This window comes from Charadrius vociferus, unplaced genomic scaffold, assembly GCF_000708025.1.
Source record: "Charadrius vociferus isolate BGI_N301 unplaced genomic scaffold, ASM70802v2 scaffold281, whole genome shotgun sequence".
In the NCBI taxonomy this organism is placed as follows: domain Eukaryota; kingdom Metazoa; phylum Chordata; class Aves; order Charadriiformes; family Charadriidae; genus Charadrius; species Charadrius vociferus.
The window spans coordinates 1,312,895-1,337,463 of NW_009646633.1; the positions used below are offsets into that span (position 1 = coordinate 1,312,895).

The window sequence follows — 24,569 nt, forward strand, 5'->3', positions numbered from 1 at the left end:
GCTTTTTCTGTTTTTGTTTTGAATATGTTGGTTTTCATTGTAAATTTCCACATAATTGGCTGAAAACTTATTTACAGAAGAGGCATCTCTTCGCTTTTTTTTTAAAATGCACAACAATGCTGAAGCCAAGAGAAGTTCAAGGTGATGCATACGAGCCCCCCTTAACCTGAGCAGCCAGCTGTGAAACAAGTGACTACACAGTTTTACTCTGCAACTGGAAAATTTTCTAGCTACTGAGCTATCAATACAGGAATTTGCTAGTTAGCATATTTCTCTTCATACTTTTATGAACAGTAAATTCATAACACAGATGTGAGAATCTATAACAAACTGATTATTTTTCTTCAAGGTTCTTAAATTGAAATAATTGACAAATATATTTACAGTAAGGCGATACTAATATCTATCCTTGTAAGCCGTGGTTAAAGTTGTATGTTTTTTATAGATAAACTAATCAATTAGAATACATCAGATGAATGCTAAGTATTTTTGCCATGCTGCTGGACTATTTCCTTAGATTCTCATGATTGTTTTTCTAGGTAAGTTAAAAAATGAAATGGTGGTGCAGCAGTGGAATTTTAAAATTCCTACATAAACAAACCATGTCAAATCTTTATGTACAATAGCTGTTTTGCTGTAACATTTTCTATAGGCCCCTATACATCTTTTTCCAAGGATTTTGCCACAGTATATTTCAGTCCTGGGCCTACGGATGTATTGCAAGTAGAATAAAACTTTTACTGGTTTTAGACTAGATTTATGTTGCTTAGATATCAAAGTTTCTGATGTAAAAAGGAAAAAAAAAAAAGCTTTACAGATTTTGTATCTTTAAGGCACTTGTCTAAGCAGTACATTTTTAAAAGAAATAGTAATACAGTGATTAAACTATTAGATCCCTTGGATATGATAGTTGAGAGCATAATCTTTGCTGAAACCTCCCTATGCTGAGGAAAATATCTCAATAGCATATAAGGGGATCTAAAGCTAATGTGTAAGAAAAAAGAAATAAATGATGCAGGGTGACATGAAACGATGTCCTGGCAAATCCTGGCTGGGAGTGTATGTTGGTAGAGGGGTGAGGAGGGGGGAAAAAACCCCCGTGTCAGAAGCTGGGCTACAGCAAACAGTAATGATCAAGTGTAGGGCATTGCTACAGCTCATGTTCCTGTTGTGGAAGGCTGCTGTATGTGTTGCCCAAGGGTGTATCTACGCTGCCGCCGCTGCGGAGGATAGCCCATGCTGTTCTGCCTGAGGCAATCCAGAACTGGTTCGCTTGGGGCCACTGCTGGCGGCGTGGCTGCCACTGCGAGAGGGCTAAGGTGGGCTCCCGAACCCGCCACGAAGGTTGGTAAGCGGTTTAGAGTCAGCCTGTGCTACGTGTCCTGCGATGGATACACGGCAAGCAGGATCTGACTAGCCTGGGCAAGTCTACAGGAACTGCAGTCATTATCCTAACCAGCCATAACCTCAGAAATGCACTGAGAGACTCTGGCTTCATTAGGGCTTGCTTCACCTCTGGTCTGTGAGTGCTTGCTCCATATGTGGAGTATGATCCCTTGGTGAGCTAACTTAACCTTGTGTTTTTACAGGTGGATTGCCACATGCGTACTGTATTGATGTAGGAAATACAGAAGCTCTGCCTTGCAAAGTTCTTGCGGCGTTTTCAGTAAAGATTGGGACTCGCCCCCTGTAGTTTAAATATCAGTTAACTGTCAGGTGACAAGTGCCGTCCCTCACTGCAGATTTGTGTTTGTAGATAGAGTGACATTCCCTAAGAGAAGCGTCCAGATAATGACGATCTCTTCTCTCTGAAAAGAGTTAAAATCTACAGAAGTTTTTATTAGTACTTGTGACTGTGTATCCTTTTACAGGACAAGAAAAAATTGTCTTTTTTGAGAGAGGGAGAAAATTCAAGTAGGGAGTAGAGGGTTAAGTAGGTTTTATTCTGTATACCATACAAGTAGAGAGATTAACTTTATGATTGTATTCGTTGCATTTCACAAGATTTTGAGTTTAATGGAAAACACAAGAAACATACATGAATTTTGTCTTCAGGTTTTATAATTTCAGTGTTTCAACATGCTTTCAGGTCTGTACCTTTCAGATAAGTATTGCATTCTCAGTATTATTTGTCTGAAGTTTTCATTGACAAAGAATCAAACTTTGCCTACTATTAGCAAATTATGTTGAAGGAGTCAGACAAAAGTGAGCTGTCTCAATTTCTGTTGTCTACAGGTATTGACTTTCAATTCCAGTGCGAAGCCTTGTGTCACTACTCAAAAGCACTCTTGTGGGTGTGATTAGTTTAATAATCTTGCATTCTTAAACTGCTGTCATGCAGCATACAGCTTTAAGAACACCAGAGCATAGAGACGCTGAAACAAAAAAGCCCTGTGGGCTTGTTCTACTGACAAAGCTTACTTTATTTAAAAAAGAAAAGCCATGGGTCATTTATATTGTTGTGTGTTTTGAATTCATCATCTGGTGTTTATCAAAAAGCAAACCTGACTCGTTTTTGGTATGTTTGTTCTCTGTTCCTTAGGCTGCCTTCCAGGAGAATGTTGGGAGACAGGTATGGTAACTTCCCTGAATCTTCATTCATTAGTGCCTTGGAGGTTACTTACTGTAAACCTGTAGTACCTAAAATCAAAATTAGACGCTGTGGCTTCAGAGAAATTGAGTAAAAGGATGTCACAAAATAATTATTTTTGTTATCAGCAAACAGGTTCTTGTGGAATGTTTTTCTGAGATGGAAGAAAATGATCTTTCTGGTAATTTTAAATCATTCTGAAAAGCAAAATCAGCATGTATGACGGCAATTATACACCTTGCAAACTGCAATGCTCTTAAAGCAGGAAAAGCGCAATTTTTTGGTTATTCTTTTGTTTCATTGACTTTCTAGTTTTCAATAGAAGTGGAACAGCTGAAGTGTGCAGCACAATCTTTGCTGTGGTTGGTGATACAACAATGAACTAGGCTTAAGAGTCTTCAACTCACTATCTGGGTTTGCCTGTTGCACCATAGTGCTGCCATCTAGGTATTTTGAGTAACCTGTTACTTTTGGAGGTACCCAAGTGCTTTGAAAAAAAGTATTGTGGTAGGTTCCTGTGTAACTTAACAACATTTAAGTAGTTAAAATGCTCAAACAACTTTGATTTGCAACCTTGGAGAAGCAAATAGGGTAAAGACTTGGATTTCAAAGTTTCCTGGTTTCTCTTCAGGAACTAATAAAGCCGAATATACGACTTATAGGGGGGAAAAAAAGGTGGGGAAAATGGTGCAGTAGTTCTTGTGACAGAGTGGGGCATGTGAGCGTGGTTAAAGCAAATTTTGTTATCAGTAAACTGTTCTTGTAAGGGATCTTTGTTAAAATGCTGTCTAACTTTCCCTGGTATCATTCCTGGAGGTCTCTGTGTTACAAGCTGGGATATTATTCCTTTAGAGCTACAGGTATCCAGCAATGTGTGTATTTCTAGATAGAATTAGGTTAATAGCAGAGAAAGGGTGCAAGAAGACTAGGAGGAAGAGGGCAGGTATTTTTGGTGACCTGACCCAACTGGGTCTGTGATAAGTAGAAGCAAGTGCGGTTCTTCCCTGGGTCTGTAGTTACTGCCCGGGAGAGTTTAGTCATAACGCAGCAACTCCGGCTGCGTCCACTTCATGAGGGACGGGATGGAGTCAACACCTTCCTGTGACTTCAGCTCCAGGGGAGACAGGGCTGCTGGGTGCTGCGGGTTTAGGAATGCTTCTGTGTAGCAAAAGTCTGGTGGAGTTTCTTATTCCTAATTGGAGGAGTAGAGTCTAAGTTAGTTTACAACCAGAAATTGATTCTGCTTTGATGAGAACATGCGAATTTGTCAGTGTTGGTAGAACACACAACAATTTTAGCTTATATGTTGGCATGTTACGGAGGAGTTTGCTGTGAAATAGCATTCTTCATGCCATGCAAACTTACCATCAATCAGTCTCCAGCTGGTTCCTGTAGAAGTTCAGAAGTTTTACTTACGGAACCATTCTTTACTGCCAAGGAAAATGGTTACTTAATCAGTGGATACACCCTCTGTAGTTCTTTACCTGGATGTAATGTGTTGAAAGAGACACCCTTCCTCTGAATTGGAAGAAGCCAAAACGTATTCTCCATCTGCAATAACTATGCTGATACTAAATAGGTGGAGAAAAAAGTTGACCTCTCTTCCTGCCTGGCTCCTGCCTGCCTCCCCTCTGCGATTCCACGTGTCCTGAGTCTGAGAGCTTGCTTTTACGGCCTCAGAAAAAGAAGCCATTGTAACTTACGCTCCATGTACATGAAAACTTGGAGAAACCTGAAGAATTTTTTTTAAGCATAAATCATGAGAAATGCACATACTTCCAATAAGACAAACTGTTACCTTGGAGAAGCAAGTTTTAAGTGTTTTGACAGAATAGAAACTGTTAGTTTTTCCCCTGAAGTCTGTCTCTCCCATTGGCCGTGACCTCTGTACTCTTGAACTTGGTTTCAGGAATTTTGCTGTCTCACTGACATACACTGCGGCACCGTGACCTTCGGTGAGATGGCATCAAATTGGCACACTTACAGCCAAGTAATAAATAGCAAGCTCCAACTAGGAGATAGAATTGAAATTGTTTAGCTGTGACTTTCCTTATGTACAGTGTGCATTCTTATATATTTAATTGTATGCCATCTTGTTTGGCTGTAAATCATACTACGGTATTTCTCACGTGTGCATTTTTCTTCCGGATCAGTGTTTCATTAGGCTTTTGAAGGGTACATTCATTTCACCATTATTAGGGCTTGCAGGTAGTCTCTTGGATAAGCCATAAATGTTCTGTCCATCCTTCTTGGTTCAGTCCAGTTCCAGGTCTTGTTTTTTTGGACTGTTGGCAGTATGCTTCCCAGAACAAGACCTCCACAACAGCCGAGAGCTTCCTACTGCTTTCAATATATACTTCTTCAATTATTCAGGCTGAGATGTAGAGATATTTTCTACTATTTTTGCATGGCTGTATCTTAATGTGGAAGGGATGAGTGAGCTGTAAACAAACAAAACTGTATCATATCCAGAACCTGTACTTCCACATAGCCTTATTGCTTAAATATCATATGATTGTCCCTTTTGTAAGTGAGCGTGGTGTCTTTCAGTTGGCAGTTTTCCATTTGTACTTAATTATGGCTTGTAGAGGCTATGCTGCTGCCTCTGTTCCAAAACACAGCCGTGCTGCGTAATACTATATTAGTCAGTCATAGCCAATCAAAATCCTGAATATCTGAATTATATTGCTTATATAAAAAGGCAAATTTTTAGGTGTCAATTGCGTATTTACAAAGATAACTTGTCTTCTAAACCCAGAATTTTTTGAGCAGGGATGTCAGAAGTGTGCTACTTATGTAGGATTCAATGTTTCAGGCTTTGCTGGGAATCAGTGTTCTTTTTAAAAATAAATTAACCCCAGTGTTTTTAGTTCATTAATAAATAAGTCATTAAATATATTTGTAAGTAGAAACAAATAGAAGAAATGGAACTCTGTGTGTTCTACATGTGATGCATTTATTGGTGCCTAATTTTATGTTTTATATGTTTTCAATAATGTTGCCTATTTGGACAGTATTTTATATTTTAAGATAATATTTTCTTATTTTTCTCCCTCTTTCCTGTGACGTTTGTAGGGCACTTTTCCACATGGCATAGACATTCTAACTGCAGCTGATTATTTTGCTGTGGGTAACAGAGTTAACTGTTATCTGTCTATAAGGTAAGTTTGCAAGCGTAAGTTTTCCTAAACATGAGGGACCTCTTTTACATAATGAAATATTTGTCTGATTGCTTCACCTCACTGAACATTATGTTTATTACTGTTGCTTTTGTATAAATTAAAATTTGATTTTTCTTATTTCTGCATCACGCTGCTTATTATGCGTAAGACATGGTGAAAATGTGCCTGTGATTTCCTTGTCTATGTGAGGAAGCAGCCAAGAGGCAATATTTGCAGGTGCCACAAAACTGTCTAAGCCGGTCAAGGTTAGAGACGACTAGGGGATTTTGAAGAGTTGTAGTAAAAGGAGCGGCTGTTAGGATGGCAGATAGTCTGATGTGGGTAAAGAAAAAATAAACTAGTACCCATTTACTAAAATACTTTGCACAAGTTGTTGAATGTGTGGTCTGTGCATAGACCTTTAACTTAAGCGCTTATTATATCTTTCCCTGAGGTCGCTCAGTGAAAATCTAACCACAGTATGCAGCAGTATTTGAAAAAACAAATTGATCACTGCAGTATGAAGTCTGCAAAGAATGTAATGGGAAATACCGAAACTGATGTGGCGCTGTTATAAATCAGTGGCTTGTCTTGGAATACTGCGTTCTGTTCTGGTCAGCTAGCTGAAAATACAATAAAGCTGACGTCAGGGGAATTCAGAGGCAAGCTGGGTGCACAGGATGACTAAAATGGACGTAAGATTGCACTTCCTCAGGAGAAGATGAAAAAGACTGAGGGCTGGGTTCTAGCTGTAGTTGTCCAAGACAGACAGTCTAGCCTGGTGTCTAGCCTCTGTCCATAGCCGATGCAGAGACAGGCACCTACGGGAGGTGAGTCAGACCATTTTAAGATAGGTCAGATAAATCGCCCTATGGAGTTGCGTGTTGCTCAGAAGCCAGCAGGTTTGAAAGGCTTGAAGAGAGTATATTCTGGGGGAACAGAAATAGCAAACAGGTGTATGATGGTTTATGCTTCATTCCCAGCTTTGTGACTTCCAATGAGGAGTTTTTTAAGATAATTTTCGCTGGAACCCTCTATCCTCTCCTCGACTATTTTTTGTATTAATCTGTCCACCTCCATATTGTCCCTTTTGTGCCTAATCATTTCAATCTGTACATATCTTCACCTTTTACCTACTGTTGTTCCTTCTGGGGTCCACACCCTCCTCCTGCGCTCTTCCCGGGAGCCTCTCTTCCCCAGAGCTCCCGCCTACTGAGCTGAGATGGGGCAAATGCAGGGGCTTGGTATTCGATGCAGCTCTAGAGCCGTATAGCGTCAATGCCATTTGTGAAACGCTGGCTTTTTGTATTAGTAGAAAACTGAAAATATTCAAAATTGACAAAGCAGGTTTTATTTCCTTTCTTTTATGTTTTTGGCTTGGAGACTAGTTATGTTCTCCTTACTTTTTGAGACCTGAATTGTTAATGTATAATTTTTTTTTCAAATGCTCATTTATTACTTCTTTCATGGTGATTTCCAGGGTTCTTGGAGGAGTGCTGCTTATTTAGGTGGAAATATTTTTACTGTTGATTTCTTTCTTCCCCTCTTGTGCCTTTCTTTAAATTGTGCAACAGAAAGAATAAATTTGTAAATTCTTTAAAAATAATCTTAGGCAGTTTGTAGCATGATTCCGTGAAACCATGTTCAGTGTTATTAATCAAACTCATCTTTGTAAAGTATTTGCCACCTCATTCATTATAGTACTTTTAAAATTCTTCATCACTTTGCTCTTCAAGCAGGATGTAATTATTTGGGTCAATATTTAATTATTTCCATATTTTTGTTGAGTAACATCAAAGGAGAAGTGCATAAGTGTATACTTGGCTGCATAGAAAACATGTATTGTTATGATGTGGTAGGAAGAATGGACCTTTCTGATCAGCATGCCTTAAGGTGGTGTAATTGTTTATGTAGCTGGAAAAAGCTGCTTGAGGTTCATATTCCAGATCTAGAATCTTTAGCTGTCCTTCCCCCACCCAGATAAAACAATCCCAGGACACTTTCTATGCCAGCATAGTGCCGCTATGGGAAAGGAAGCTGTGCAGGTCTGAAGGTTGGTACTACTAGATTCCTTTGGGCAATAAAAGCTCAAAAAAGATGTGTCAGTTTCTACAGCTGAATTTGGGGTTGGATAATAAATGATGATATATTCTTGTAGAGAGGCAGTATATATGCTTGTGTATAAATATCAGGAAGGCTAGACTGGTATCCAAAGCTACTTGCATTAAACACTCAGTAGGGCAGAAAAGGTGAGGACTGTAGTTAAAGATAGTTATAAACTAAAACTGAAAGTGGGATTGGGCTATAGACATGGCCCAAGAGATCAACTTTGAGCTGGGCAAGGAAGTTTAGATTACAATGGTTAGAAAGAATGGTGAGTGCTGAAACTAGGACCCAAAAGGCAACTATGAAGAAGAGGGAATGTGTATGGCAGGGGAAGTGTGTCTATTATTGTATGTTCTTCCAGAACAGGGAAAGGGACCAAACAGTAATGAACTTTCTCATTTCTCTGTTGGCATCAACCAGTTAAACGAACTGTCTAATCCCCCTCTAGGGCTCATAGCAGTAGTAGGTAGTACTTCTGTATCGGCTCACGTGACTGAGGTCTGTGCTGTGGATTTAAGGATTCCTACTCTTCTGATGAATTCATAGATATCAGTATGGTAACATGCAACAGTACTTGGTTTTTGTCTTTGTTTTGCTTTTAATTACACACACACATATTAATGGAACACTATTATGGTTGCAAAGTTAATCACTCAAAAGATATGAAAAGGTGAAATTAAGGTAATCCATGTGTCCTTAATTTCGTCCCTTTGTGCATGCAGTTTTGACACAAACATGTTCTGCTGATTGTTTAGCTTTCCAAGATTATTAAACATACATCAGATGTACTGAAAAAACATTTCACTTAACTTTTGTTGACCTTAGCTTTCAATAGTTGATGCTTCTGAAGATTCGAAAGCAAGTGTGGCTGTAAAGTAAGGTAATTAGGCAGGCTGCCTAGGGTAGTTAATTCTGGTGTTCCCTTACATCTTAGGTCTTGACTTTCCAGCTTTAAAATTTTTTGTCCAAATTGACTTTTTGTGTATGTTTGATTTTTTAAAAAGGACAAATTGAAACCCCACATTCAGTTTTGGACCATCGTGTTTATGAAGATGTGGCACATTTTTCTAACTTAATTTTACTCAATGCTGTGGGTTACATCATTAATACATCTCTCCAATCTGAAATAATTATATGTTAATATATACATCTATGCTTTATAGAATATAACAATGGGTATTGAATGTTTATTTTTGCTTTTTGTTGCTGTCAAGCTTTTTGTACATATAGTAGCTTTGTAGAGAATCTGAGTTTTACAAAAGTGATTTAAATTTTTTTCAATAATTGTAGAATATTTCCTATTGTATTATTTCATTCAGCTGCGTCTCATTTAGGAGAAGGCATGCTTAAATGATTTTTTTGATTGCTTTAAAACTGGAGGATTTAAATCTTTGGAGTAGCTTGTGGCAAAATGCACGCAGATGTTGACTCTGTACTCTGTCTATATGACTTCTTTTTTTTTTCCAGTGTGTATATTGCTGGCTTTCCTGAGTATACACAGCCAATGATCGATCATTTAGTTAACATGAAGATTATCCACTGGGATAGGTAAGTTCATAAAGTCTAATTATTAATATCCAGGAATTGACTGTTCTGCATATCATGCTTTTGTAGATTATTTTTGTAAACTTTACTCATACTAGAGTTTGCAATACCATTTAACTGAAGGAAACTGGACTAGTCGTAGCTGATGTCATCCATACCTCCCTAGCATATTGTCACTTCAAACATGTTTATGAATTTTGTCTTTTTGCCATGACCTCAATCTGTTAGTAGATTAATAAAACACATTTATATGGTATATAGTGTATGTGAGGGGTAAACACCATCACCATACAATTATCATAATTAAAGTAGATTTCATGCATAGAGATGGTGCTTAGTCATATTCAGTGTTCATGAAGATTAAAATGTGTATGTATAACACAAATGAGATTATATCAGTGCTGATAATAGTTTGCATCATGAGAAATAATAATAGTTTGCTGTAGTGCCCCTGCCAATACATAGAATGAGCCCTCAGGTTCTACCATCCACATGTGTGTTTTTCTTTGTCTCTTTCAGCAATAAGTTCTCTTCATATAGCTAAAAGCTAGCTGTAGGCTGTCTGTTTGGTCCACTGTTTGGTTTTACTGGCTTTTTTTGAAGGGGGGAAGCATAGGGTGGACAGAGAATACTGTAAGTTTTAGTATTGCTGGGGTCTTTGTTTTGGTCAGGGGCAGGAGTCCCTTCCTGACATTATTATTTTTTTTAATACATTACTTCTGCTAAATTGCTAACCCAAAAAAATCCAAAAATGCTTTTTTACATCTTCAGTGTTATTCGAGAACTTTCAACCAAAGCTCTGCATAACCTTACTCCACGGGCTCCTGAATACATGGCAAACGTGGGTAGGTAACAAATCAGTTCTGCATAGTGTGCCTTATCAAACGTGCTGGCTTATGTAGCAAAAATGTATTAAGAAGACTTAAACATGCACCATGACTTAATAAAAATGAAGATTTCCCCTGCAACTTAATACAGTGTAGTGAGACTAATAGCTTTACCAGTTTTCAGATTTTATGCAAAAATTATAAAATACTGCCAGATCTTGTTCTGTCTGGGGACTGGCCTTTTGTTATCCGGCTACACTGGACCCTACCAGTTCTGAGATGAATAGATGGGTGTAGTTCTGTTGCAACAATTCAGGCAGCTAGCCCTCAAATTCCTAGCTTTTGTTTTGTTGATATAGCTTTGATGTCATAAAGGGTGGGGGGATCTGTTTTGTCTTGTCCAGTCTGACATCTTCAGAAGAATTCCTTTTTGACTGTTGTGTGTGTGATCAAATGTTTCTTAGCGTGAATCCAGGATCCTTTGCTCGGCCCACTCAAGTTTCTGAGGATGTACTAGCTGCTTTTTAATAGGGCTGAAAGAGAGCAGCTGACACCCAGGGGAATCCGTAGCGACAGATCTCGCCTGGGCTCCCTATAGTCGACTGGGGAGGTGGCAGTTTACGTGGAAGTAAAATTCTCTGCATTCCCCTTACCGCTCAGCTAGCCCATTGCCAAATAGCAAGTATATGATTTTATTTACTCCAAACAGAGAGCTAGCTGCGAGTACAAAATTTCTCGGTGTCCTGTAGTATGCTTTGTCAGAATTTACTTGTATGTTTAAAACTGGGTTTTCATATAATGCCTGGGATACATTGGCCTGACTTTCCAGAAATGGTTTTCCCATGTTATTTCTAGGCAGACGTGTTTACATTTAGAACTGTGATCTGTCACTATCCTTTGTTTAAAAAAAAAAAAAATAAAAATATTTAATCTCTTTCAGATGGGCCAAGACTTCTACCTTTATCAGTGGGCACGGATCTGCACACACGCCATGGGGCAATTCTTGCCTGTGCTGAGATCACCCATGCGCTGTGTAAACTAGCAGAAGAGAATAATAGGTATAAATGCAAGATTATCTTGACTATAAATTTTCCTTTCATGTCTGGCCTATTGAAAGCTTCCTGAGTATAATTATGGAAATCTCCATCTTACTGAACTTCTTTTCCATTGAATTTTTGTTTGTTTTGATCAGTCATGCCAAGCCTTCACATTTTATTTAGTGATGTTATAACCTGAAGTCTAAATTCATCATCAGGAAAGTGAGATCATTTGCTGCCTTACCTGGAGAATTCAAACTTATCATTTAAATATAGGTTAAACCCCCTCTCCCCATAAGTATGCCATCTTCCTGGTGAGGGAACATTCTTTCATCTTCAATGTTAGAGAAATAGCTCCTCAAATAACTTGTTGAGTTGGACTAATTTAATTGTTCTGCTGAGTGCTGGTCTAAAGAGATATATATATATATATGGGTGTATGTGCATGTATACATACATATGTTGCATATAGGTGATGTAGCCAGGTTAATTGACAAAATTATTTGGAGATGTCTTTGCTTTAATGTTGTGATTAAAGAAATTAGTCATTTACCTTTTCTTTCTTTCACAAGAATCATTTGTGAAAAATGGTTGAAAAGACTCCAGAGTGCAAACTTCACTGAAAATAAATACAGTTTTGCAGGAGTCATAGATATGTGTGCACTGAAGAAATATATTTAAAAAAAAACAGGCGGACTTTCTGGGTCGTTTTTCTTCCAAAAGCTGAATAATTACTCTGATTAACCTTTTTTATTTTACTTTTGAGAAAGTTTTGGTGCGGTCATACAAAGATATCTAAAGCAGAGAAATCCAACAAATGTAATGTTGTCATTGTTTGTACAAGCTAAATATACTGAAATTAATTCAAATAATGGATATCAAAAGTGTGCACTGATTTTTACAGCTTTACTTATTGACAAATACGAATTGTATTTGCCAGCAGTGTCTATCAAAAGAATTTATGTTTACCTTAAAGAGTTCCCTTTTCAAGCAAGTTGAAAAGTTAGAGAAAAAGATGCAGAGCATTTTTAGTAGTAGGAAATACTTGAAATTGATGGAAAAAATCACAGAAGTGTTGGAGTCCAAAAATGCAACTGTGCTGAGAAGGGTTATTGGTGCATTACTGATTATAAAGTTATTAGTAAATGACGCTAATTTTTTATAGTCCTTTATGACTGAGTTGGCTACATGATAAGGGAAGAACTTACATAGTTATGTTTGCTAAACTATTTAAAATTAAATATTGCATATTTCTGTTGCGCATAATTTGGAAATCAAATGATTGTTCTTCTGTTTGAAAGTACAATGAAGTAATGGAAAAAAAAATTATTTATAGCATGATTAGGAAACCAGTCTTAAAAATTTTTTTATACCTTTACAGATCTATGACGTATTATTTCAGTGAAGAATCATTGGAGGGACTTAAGCAAATCCATCAAGAGGTTTGTAGCAAGTATAAATGTATCTTCTAACCTGGTATGCTGTATTATTTTTAGACAAGCATTTACAATTAAGACAGCTGTTCTCCACCTTCTTCTTTCCCTTGCCAAAAGTAAACAAACTCAGAAATCTGAATTTGGACACACACTCCAGGCTGTCCGATAGCTAGATGCCCTTGATTGTGTGTCTTACTCTGGTGTAAGTTTGTATTCGGTCCCTTTCTGTTCTGCCAGCTTCTTAGCTAAGCCACTTTCTCTGATGCTGCCAGTTACACTTCTGAAATACCGCATGGGGTTTTGCTTTGTTTTTCTTTCCCCTTCTGTTTGTTCTCCTTTTCTGTATATACTGACTGGCCTTACAGATAGATGTATGGCTTTGGCCTTAATGTGACCACGCTCAAGAGAGATCTCCTAGTAAGTCCATTCTCTGTCCTTTCTATTCTTTTTTTTTCCCCACTTTATTGTGATTTCATTGCTAAATCCTTGCATCTGTAATTTACCTGTTTATAGACCTTGAAAGTTATACTCTATATTTCAGCTGATGCATTGTCTTTATCTCTACTTACGACAAACGAAGTCTTGTCCTGCTCGTAGCAATTTAAAATGATTCCGTGGAGATAATTTTGCCTAACTTGTCCCTTAAGTCATCCCATGTTGCTGGCTTTTTTCTTCTGGCTCTGATTCTTCACCTAATGGAACAGACAACACCTCAGTGTTCGGCTCCTACTTGTTTTCTGCAGTCTCTGGTAGTACCTTTGGTCCCAGTTCCGATGTGCTAAAGCTGTCAGGCTTCACCATTTACCCATTATGCTTTAAAGTACATAGGTGCTTGCTTAATTTTGTGCATAGGTGAAAGCTGCTGCTACAGATTGAAAATGCGTCTTTGTCCTCGTTTCACTTTCTCAAGTTGAAATGCCCAAAAGCTTGATCAGTCTCTCTGCTGTTACAGTGGGCTTCATTTGTTATGATAGTTTCCAGTTTCTGCTGTTGTCTGTTCTTATAATTAATCTGCAAAGTCGGTGTAGACTCTTTCTTTCTAAAAATCTGGTTTTTTGCAGAGAAATTTGATAATCTGATTTTTTGAAGATGACCTACTGTTGTGTTGATAATGAGATAACATTTTTCAGTCACATTTGAAATTCTGTTGTAGTTTTTCCTGTTTAATTGGTAGCTAACAAAGTTATTTTCGGTTTTCAGACAATGCAGTATATGGTCATTTTAAAAACCAAGTGTGGAAAGCAAATGTATTTTAAAAAGCCAAACTGGCTTCCAGGGTATGTGCAGGAGCAGCTAGGATTTGGAATTAAGAAAATTAGTGCTCTATGAATGTGTTCCATTGATTTTCTTTGAATGTAAAATTCAGATGGATATAGACAGGTGTGGTTCTTTTTTAGTTTTCCTTTTAGTTTCATTTTAAAAATAATCCAAGGTGTCGCATAGCTCACAATATATAGACATTGCATGTGAGGAGGAAAAACGAACACACTTGAAACACTTGTATCAAACAAACTCTGCTAATATTAATGTTTGTTGCTTTCCTCCACCCCCCAGCTTTGCAGTCGTCAATTGTACAGGTAAGAAAATGGACGCAGAAAAAATATTTTTTTTGTGTGTGTTGGAAAGTATCAATTAGAAGTAATGAAAACGGTAGGATCCGGGGGGGGTTGCTTTGTACGAGTTAGTTACACCTACCGTAGACTGCCAGTCTCGCACGGCTCATCAGAATGCAAGCACATGCATTCTTTTGGCTTTCTCTACCTATTACAGAGGCTGATGTCGTTTTATAATGGCTGTGATGTTTAGAGAGTGCGACTCACAGCCTTGTTAGATTAATGGGAAAGTGGTAAGTACTGGTCTCAATCTGGGGATAGAGACAGTTGAAGAAAGGAAAGAATGTGACACAGAATATGCTCACTAATCCATGGCTTCGGCGGCGTGTAATGGATTTCTTTCCCATTATTCACCTGTACTGCAGTACTTGTGTCGTTCAAATAAGTCTGTAGAAATGACCTTTAACTAATAAGTTCGTGAGTCCAAATTTTTTTTTTAAAGGAGCTTTTATCTAAATTCTGGAATTACTTTCTTCATCCTGTGTAATGAGTAGGCCAGGAGTATTACAAAAGGTTCGATACAATTTTTCAACTCTTGTGCCAAAGAAAATGTAAATAAGTTTTTCGTTTCCTATTTATTGAAGCTTCCAGGAAATAAAGGGGAGTTTGCCTAAGTAACTGTTAAGTAAATGTGAAATGAAACTGGTATGTGACTTCAGGGTTTGTTCCTAAATGTAAGGAAATCAAAACATAATTAATGACTTGTATTCCCTAACGACTGTATATGCGAATGAGGGGTTTTTCTGCTTTAACTGACAAACTCTTTGAGCTTTTGGGCAGGTTAGTTCACTTCTTTGCACACGATGTTTCTGAAAACAGTAAACCTTAAGTAGTTTTTTGTGTAATTATTAGTTACAATTTAAAGACTTTGTATGTAAGTTTTTGTATCCTGAAACTTTCTGAAAAAATGTTAAAATATACTTCTTGAGGGTCGTACAGACTGATGTGAAACTTCCACTCCAAAGTTAGCTTGTACTGGTGGATGGTTTTAATGCTGATACTGTATATTAGTGTCTCTGTGGGTGGCTGTCTTGGCTCCCATAAATTCTTTAATGTCAGGGTGGAGCTTGGGTGTAATTTGTTTTTGTCATAATGTGCACTTCTTGCACTTAATGGTATTTATAAGATGCCTACAGAAATGTTTTCATTCTAGATAAGACTTCTAATTCAACTCCAAGCAAAATTGATTCACTGCTGTTTACTGTAATACCTAGGCTGAGACAGAGATGTCTACTATAATCCGTATTTTAAAATATCAGTATGCATAAAATATTTTAAAATAGGACAAGAAAAATAAACTAGGTTATAAAAACAAACCAGCAATTTGAGTATTGCTGGGCAAGCATTTAGTGAAACAAGCCAAACTTGTTTCGTGATGAGTAATTATTGCACATAATATTCCAAAGATTTCCATTTGAGAAATTGCTACTGGGAATTTTCGGTGTAACAGCATCTTGTAGGAATGCTGAAAACCTGTGTGTGTTATTTGTGTTTCTAGTTTTTAAACTGCATTAACAAAAAGCATCAGGCCACATGTTTCAACTGTTTATTAGATATTTTGCTTTCACTTCTGGCAACAAAATAGCTGTCTTTTTGTGGGCCGAATGGCATTCAATACTTTGATCAAGCTGTTTTCAGAAATTGCGTTGGCCTGTGAGAAAAGGAAACAGAAGTAAAGTGTAAAAATGCTGTGATTTTTTTTTTTTCCATTTTTTTTAAATTCGTAATTTATAAGTTTTAAACTGGGTCATGAGTTTCTTGATTGTCTAATGCTTAGGATTCCATTGAATCCATAAGTACTTGAAGTCAAAAAAGATAAAGCTAAAGTGCTGTAATGGAGACCTTCATTTAACTCACCATCTGACTTTGTTGAAGCAGCTCTTTGTAATGTCTTTAACCTGATTTTGAATGATGGCCGTGAATTATCTTTCAGACACAGACCAGATTTTGAGTTGTACAGCACAGTCTTTCAATTTTGAGCATACACATTTGCTTATTCTAATTGTAGAAAATCCCGTCCCCTCCTGTATTAACATTTTTTTTTTTTAAATGCAAGTATCTTTCTGTCTTCCGAAGTCCTTTTTTGGGTTTACCATAGTATGCTGAAAAAGGAGAATGCAAGTCCAGGCACATCAGACTGTACTTCCTTCCATTAGTCGTGATTCTGACACATTTGAAGCACAAGTTTGTCTTGAGGAGCTGGTTGGTTTAAGCATTTGCATGTGCACTTCCAGTTGAGTATTGCGCAGTGAGCCTGACTTTCTGTATTAAATGGGCACTAGTTACAGCAAGTCGTATGCAAACCATCAGCTTAGAGTATTTGTCTGTTGTGCCTGTTTTGTGCTATATGGGTTAAGTTATAGAGTTATAAAAATTGAGCTATATTTTATTTGCTTTAAACTTTGCTTTTATATATAAAAACTTGAGACATAAACTTGTGGCATCTGTTGCCTTAAGCTGTCTTACTTGGGGTAGGAAGTTAGTCTGCCAGTTCAAGCACGGTGTTAATGGTCAGCCTAATTTCCACTGAACCAGCATGGTTAGTATCTTATTTTATTGTAGCAGATATATTTCTGCAGTGCATCTAAGACCTTGTACTAGTTCTCAATATGAAAAGTCCTCAAGAAAAAAGTATTTTTAATAGTAGTTCTGTTAAGATTCTTTAAAAATGCATCATTTGATATAAGGTTCTTGACTGAATATTCATCTGAATAGATGTTCAGAATTTTTTTTCTCCTTTCTTGTAGCCAGTTTTGAGTCTGATAACATAGGTCTTAATACACAGAGTTGGGCAACAAGATAATTTAGGGACGGATATGGAAGTGCTGCAGATAGATATGCTGGGCTTCTTCCAGGCAGTTGCACCGCACTTTTGTATTTCAGCAAATCTTCCATTTATTGGGCCTTCAGGGTTCCCATCAGAGCTGGATCTGACAGGATGCGCAGTGTTTGTTAGCGACTCCCACACTGGATGATTCAGTTAGCGCAATGTGCTGCGTGCCAAGTTTTGCTCTGATCTCATTCTTGTAACATATGAGGAGGCTGGCAGCGTGTGTTACATGGTCAGCTATGTGAGACGAGCAATTTTGGGGTTTTAGAATAGGAGACAGTGTAAGTTGGACTGTCATCTTCAGGGTTTCAGCTTTTCCAAAAGAGTAAGGTAGCCCGTAGGCGCTGACAGGTGCTAGGCAAAAGAGAAACTCGGCTCATTTCAAAGACCTTTAAGGTTGCAACTGATCTTGATGGTTTCAGGGCAAATGTATTTCTTGGCAGTCATCTACGTAAAAGAGCTTTTTTAGGCATATTAACTTAATCAGCAAATAATTCCAGCCTTGTAACAAAGCTCGTCTTAACAGTTCTTCCAAGTTGAAATTATTTTTTGCATCCAGTAGCAAGATGGTTCTAGTAGATCATGCTATACTACAATCTGAAGAGTTGTAAGGTGAAATTTCTTTTGCTACTAACTGAAGTCACTGGGAAAACTCTTACTGCTATAGAGCCAGGATTTCACATGTAGTCTTCCAGTGTTAGAATGCAATACAAAATGTGTGTGGCCGGCATATGAATTTGCAGTAACCTAAAAATCGGTGTTTGTCAGTTTAGTATAGTTTATTCTCCGCATCTTCAAGGGATGACTGTAAGAGCTTTGTTAAATTCACAGGCGTTTTCATCCGTGCTCAAAGGTGTCTCTTTCCTCCTCTGTGTACCTTGTGATAAAGCCATTTTGTACTTCCAAAGCCCGGGAAGTGTACAACCTGGACCTTTTAAGATACCTCAAGTCTATTTGGGACAAAGAGTTCCCATGAAAAATAATTGTTTACTGTTCATATGGAGATGAAAATACTTAATTCAGCAGGTGTTTTTAGCTTCTTGGAAATTGAGTATTTGCAATTAAATCTCTTCAGCTATTCCGGTAGTTTTAACTTCAGATTCAGATATTTATGAAAATGTAGATGCTATTCAATTCTAAACAGCTTCAGTTACTGTTATTTTTATAATCTGTAGGTTGAATTCTGAACTTCTCACAAAAAGCAGGTTTTAAATAATTAAAAAAAAAAAAATCTACAAAAGTACCTTGAACTTCTAAATGCACTGGAAGGAACACTGTCATTGGTTCTGCTTCAGGCCTACATAATTTTAAAACAGATAGAAGCATTCTTAGGTCAATAATCTTAATTCATCAGTTCTGCAATTATATATTTTCATTATATTTTCCACAAATAAATTGTGACTCATCCTAAGATGTTTCTAGGAGAGAAGCATTGCTGTGAAAGTGCACATAGGAAAGAATGCTTACGAGCTCATGGAACCTGGGCACTGCATCAGTCAATTTACAAGTTGAATTAATAATTAAACCTTGAGACGGGTACCTCTAATAATGTGATGCAACTTGTGGATGTGTCTTCGGAAGAAAAAAAAGAGAGAATACTGACTGTGCAGCAAAATTCAGAATCTCTGAATTAGGTAGATTGTATCTTTTTAATTTAGTGAAATACTGTAGAGCGAGATAAAGTTAATAGAAAGATGCGCATCATGTTTGACAACCTGAAGATCTAGGATTATGATGGAATTCTCAGTTCTTAAAATTGAAATATGTATGAGCTGTCGAAAGGGGAAAAAATTTTAGCTATATTGACGGACATACTGTGATGTCTAGGCAAGAAAAGTTTTGGAGAGAAGAACACGTTATCGCAGTGCCTTCAAAGATAGATTTGATTATAGTTTCTACATTACCTGGAAATCTTACTATGCAAATCACTGTCACCATTCTTCATTGCACAGAGACAACAATCCTCAGTGAAGCTCTAAACTCTGAAATTAAATGGAGTTGATGTAATGCCAAAGGAAGGGATAGCTGTCAAATTATTAACATAAGAGTAGCTTTAAGTGGCCTGAGTTCCTTATTGGCAGTGTGAAGAAGTGGAGAAGAGCAGCCTTTATGACTCAGTTCTTGCTTTGTAGTTTGAAAAGAAGTCCATATCTGAATCCTTGCATCAGCAGACTCTGTTGCACACCAAACAAATTTAAAAGATCGTTATTTTATACTCATTTGCAGTAAGACAACAGACAAAAGGCAAGGAATGGGTGAGGACAAAATGAAGGGAAAAGAAATGTTGAAGAGGAAGCAAGCCTTGCCACATCATTCTTCTTTTTTTTGCTGCTTGTTTTCTAATTTAAATTTTTTAGAAGCTGGAGAGCAGACAACATGGCAGGAAGGTGGGGTAGATAATACAAAGACCTTATCAGCGTGGGGATGTGGAATCTGTGCTTGCTTCCTATGATGATAAACTGAGCTGTGCATTATTACATTGAGCTTAATATATTGATTGTCAAAAGCAAAAGTTTCCCAATTAAAGGAAGTGCTGGTGAGAATATTGTGGAGTTGGCGTCTCTGCAGTACCTGAAGAACCAATGAAAATGTTGAGCTGTCAAAAACCCAGTGCATGTTACAGGAGGCACCTACTTGTATGGAATGGAAAAACTTGTTTAAAACGTTTAGGCTTTTGAAGCTCATATTAAAGGATAAATTGGAGAACAAAGTTCTAAGACTTAGGGTTGCTAAGTTTGCCTTGTGAGCACAGCTACTAATTTTATTGTGGGGAGGGAGGAGGAGAGGAGGGAAGAAAAGGTTCTTAAAAAAAAAAAAACCAACACCCAAGCAAATAAACAAAAAAGTCTTTGTTGTTCCTCCCCCTCGCTGGGAGTTTCTGCCAGAGCATGGCCATACAAACAGGTGATTAAGGGTTTGGCACACCTCAGGGAGGAAATATTCCAGCAGAAGTGAAGGGAGAGAAGAATAAGGAGTCGAGGGAGGAAATATCCGAAGGAAGGGCAGGGGTCAAAGGTTCATAAAATGGAAAAATTAAGCCACAGAGGGTGACACTGTGCATAACACCCCAAGCAGTGCTCCCGGCACCGAGGGGATATCCATGGAACCAGCAGGCATCGCTCAGCGGGTGAGGAGACGTCTCCCTGCCTGGAGACACGTGCGGCTAAAGAATGGAAACAGGCCCTGCCATTTCCAGGACGCTTCTCCCTCTCCCCGCTTTGTGCCTGGTTCAGGCTTTCTCCTCCCAGTGCTGTCAGCGGCCAGGGTACACTTCAGGCGGGATAAGCGCGAGGTCTGAGCTGGCGAGACCATCCTCGTGTAACACACACTTACTTCAGGAGGGTCTGAAGCATCTTGAGCCATTGGAAGTTTTTACCCCCTCACCTGTGGTGACGAATGCAAAGTCACCTGGGAGGGGGCTTTAGCAGGGGAAGAGGGAGTGGGGACAGAAGGGTGAGAAACTTTGGCAAGAAAGTAAACCAGGTAACATTTGTGAAAATGGGGACTGGTAGGTGAAGTTTTTATTTCATGTTCCAGAGATGAAGATTCTGTTATAAAATTACATGTAATTGCTTTTCAGTTGTGAAAGTCAGAAGATTATTCGTAGAGGTTGTATGACTGAAAAGTCCTGTGGCAAGTCCCACAGATTGGGAATGCTTCCAAAGCAAGCGAAAAGGAAAGCACAGTGAACTCGACAGTCTTTTATTATTCACATAAAAAAATAGAAAGACTGGGACTGCATTTTTGTAAGAAGAAGGTTAAATATTCAGGAGGGTTTTGTATAAATCATGCTGAAGTCAAGACAACAGTTGATTTAAAAAGAAGTATTTTAGAGTTGGTCAGGTACAAAACTGCAGGTATTTTGTGATCTGCTTTCATTCTGAGATGGTTTTGAGGGCTTTTTCCTCACTAGGCAGTGCACTCAGGTTGCTTGTGGTCGGTTATTCTCTGAAGGCTCTGTTTCTGCTTTGCAGGGGTTTAGGTGGAGAACTGATGAGACCAGCTGGTAAGTATCGCAGCTGTGGTGTGAAAGCAGAAAATGTGCAGTAATGAATTCTTCTGTTTACTTTTTTCCAGTTTGTTTTGCATATATTGTGTTGAATGCATAAATGAAGTATGCACAGTAATTAAAATAAAATACAAAGTTTGGAGGCCAGTCCGAAGACAGGTACACCAGAACACTGGTTGCCAGCACGATTGTGAATAACTCTGTTCGTGTAAGAGTTGGAGATAGTTCTGGGATTTATGTCACACATTCTCTCCTTCCCTTCTTGCACATAGTGAACTTTCTTCAGGGTTGAGCTGGCTTCCTTCATTGATTTATGCAGATTCCTCTCCAGAGGAGATGTGATCTGTCCGTTAAGACAGATGTCATCATGTAACTAATTATTTTGTCATAATACATATGTGCACAAAGGTGAAGAATAAAGACCTTAGAAACAGCAGTTTGTGGAACGGGTGCAATCACAGAAAAGATGGTGGATTTTGAAGATTTTTATATACAGAACCACTGTAAAAAGGAAGGGCATTGCAGGAAAAAGTACCCATCCAGGTAGCCTGGGTGGACGAGGAGATGATGCCAACTTGAGTTTCCTGCTCACGGGTCCAATGGAGGAAGTGCTACATAGCAGAGTCCGGCTTTGAAGATGTGAAGCCATCCAAACTTAGTGGGTAAAGGGGTCTCAGTACCAAGATGGCAGGGTGGTCAACTAGAAGGGGTGAGGGGGGCAAGGGGATTTCTGCAGTCTTTGAATGAGTTTGCAGTCTTCTGACATGATAGTGCAGGCTGAAAGAATAGGTAGGCTTTTTTAAATATGTTCTAGCTTTTAAGCAGCTGAGTATTTCATAGCATTGGAGAAGTACAAATGACAGTATTTTGGCATGATACAACTGTGTAGGTGGAATAAGAGAAGAATTGAAAATATTCCACAAATTGCCTGCATGTCTAATGAAGATGATGGTCGCAACCACAATAGAGCATAAAAGGAGCGTAGAGGACTGAGGAGGAACCTGAAGAGCCTTGGGTTTAGTCACATTGTACTTAACCTTGTCTGTGAATAAATATTAGAACAAAGAAGCTGACATACAACATTGAATGGCGTTTGAGCACAGGGAGCCTGATTGTGTGACACTACCATAGTGAAGACTGAATTCAGGAGTAGATTTGGAGCCCACTAAGTTGATTATAAATGAAGAAGATGAGTTGTGTACAGAGCCTGGAGTTGGGTTTAAAGATTAAGTGTGGGAGGAAAGGAAAACAAAAAGGTGGCATTATATAGTAGTTTGTTCTGTCCTCTCCCTCCTCTCCACCGACCCTCCACCAACTCTAAAGCAGTCAGGCAGTGAGTATGGATATATACTGATCTGTTTTATTGGAACTGATCACCAGGAGGTGAAAGATACTGTTTTCTCTAAGTGTTGAGTTTTCATTCGAGCAGTACAGGCAATCTGTTGTATAGTAAAAGTTTGCAGTGTTTCCTGTGTTAATCTCTTCCCTAAAACAGCCTTGAAACACTAAAAACAATACTATTCTGAAAGTGGTTTTGTAAGCTTAGGACTCTTTTAAGTTTTTAGATTTAAAATAATGACTTAATTATTAAAATGACATTTTCTCGTATTTTGAGTATCAAAGGAAATAAAGCTACCTCCAGTTTTATAGCTCCTAGTTCTGTGCAGTGAACAGGTCCCACTCCTTGAAGAGCCAAAAAAAATGCTAATAAGTAGGCAAACCTTTCATATATATTTGAAGAGTTTTTTAGTGGCTGTAGTATCACCTTTCTCCAAGTTGCTTTACTGTCAGTGATAGTACATAGCCATTCACAGGGCGGTATAGAAACAGAAAGGTGGCCAATATGTACATATGCACCTTAAATGGCAGAGGGGGAAAAACATACCACCAAACAATGGATCTGCATGAGTAACGGGACTAACTCTTGCCAGAGAACACTTACTGCATAGTAGCTTTTTTTGCACGTAAGAATCACAAGTATAATTTCCTTTGAGTTTCTAATTTCACATATTTTGGACTTCTAATACAAATTTTCTTCAATTTGAAATTAAGGTAACTTGATTTGGTTGTACTTCAAAATTGCTGTGATTTCTCATTTTTTTGGTATTTATCCAGTTTTCAAATTTATTTTCTTACAGTCTGCACTTTAATTGAAAAGTTGTCACTATCAAAAATGCCATTTAGAGGAGATCCAGTAATCGGTATGTCATATTTTAAATAACCTTCCATTATCTTAGTAGTTACACATTAAGCTAAAGTATTAATGAATGATGTTTTTCAAAGGAGCAAGATTAGCAAGATTGGTTGGCCTAGCAAATACAAAACATCACAAAGATACCCAAATACTGCAGCAGATGATTTTATTTGAAGATTTGTTTTGTAGCTGTCAAGTTTTCAGCTTTACCAGTTTTCAGCATTATGCAGTGTTTGTGCTATGTACGTTGTAAACCAAACCAGAATAACTATACTGATTGAGAATCACAACCTTGTTTATTTTGGAAAACCGAGGAAATACGTCAGTATGTATAATTGCTGGTCTTTGTAAAAAGTAAACCAGAGAATGCTGAAGTTCAGAAAGTAAGAAAAATTAAACCCAAGTATGTTCCTTACTATTTCAGGTGGCTGGCAGTGGTTAATAAATGACAGTCTAAGAAGTCTCCCTCTTGTTTCAAGTGGGGCACGACAGCATATAAAGGTACAGTAGTTCCTCCTTCTTCATGTGGTCACGTTAAATACAGAATCAGAAATATTTTTTGCTTTCCGTTGGTGGATTATTTTCTGTGGAATCTAATAGGTTCTAGAATGTGTCTTAGATTGCTAAGAATGGTTATTTTGTTAAAAAAAAAAAAAAGTAAATTCCTCAAAATTCACAGGGCCCTTTTTGATTACTACGTGAGTAGCTATTACAAGGGTTGTTTTGTGTGTACACTGGGACGCAGTAATTGATAGGTGCTGCAGTGACAGTGGGCTGGCGGTGAGCAGTTGCTGATGGTTGCTTGAAGCTACTTGCTGTTGGCTGAACGCTTACGTTGATCTGGTATTTTGCTTCTGTTTCAGTGTACCTGTAATATGTGTAGGATATGTTGATTTTGGTGGTTTCAGAGAACTTTTGTGAGAATTAAAAACAATCTCTGGATGATGTCCTGAGGCCCGATGTACTGAGGGCGTGTTTGTTAAAAGTGGGAACACTGATGTGATCAACCAGAGTTATTTATTTAACAGGCGTAAATCTTCCGTGAAACTCTGTTGCAAATCCTTTTACTGTGCACTCGAGCTACTCCAATTCTGGTTATTAAATCCATTGAGGGATGTGTGTCGTGCTATTTTATGTACATAATTTAACCCCTCCAGTTATTTGCCTTACTGTAACAGTTTGGTCTTACTCCTTTGAGGGTAGAATGACTAGGCTGTACAG

General features: G+C 38.0%; 1 protein-coding gene across 1 annotated transcript in view; it reads left to right on the forward strand.

Moving 5' to 3' along the window:
* TBCD (tubulin folding cofactor D) overlaps positions 1–24,569 on the forward strand; it is a 113,410-nt gene that overhangs the window by 66,680 nt on the left and 22,161 nt on the right. The window contains exons 16-25 of the mRNA XM_009888818.1: positions 2,543–2,572; positions 5,666–5,751; positions 9,325–9,405; positions 10,174–10,247; positions 11,170–11,287; positions 12,648–12,708; positions 14,257–14,279; positions 21,120–21,151; positions 23,293–23,355; positions 23,773–23,849. Coding sequence (XP_009887120.1) covers positions 2,543–2,572; positions 5,666–5,751; positions 9,325–9,405; positions 10,174–10,247; positions 11,170–11,287; positions 12,648–12,708; positions 14,257–14,279; positions 21,120–21,151; positions 23,293–23,355; positions 23,773–23,849 — 645 coding nt within the window. The remainder of the gene's footprint in view (positions 1–2,542; positions 2,573–5,665; positions 5,752–9,324; positions 9,406–10,173; positions 10,248–11,169; positions 11,288–12,647; positions 12,709–14,256; positions 14,280–21,119; positions 21,152–23,292; positions 23,356–23,772; positions 23,850–24,569) is intronic.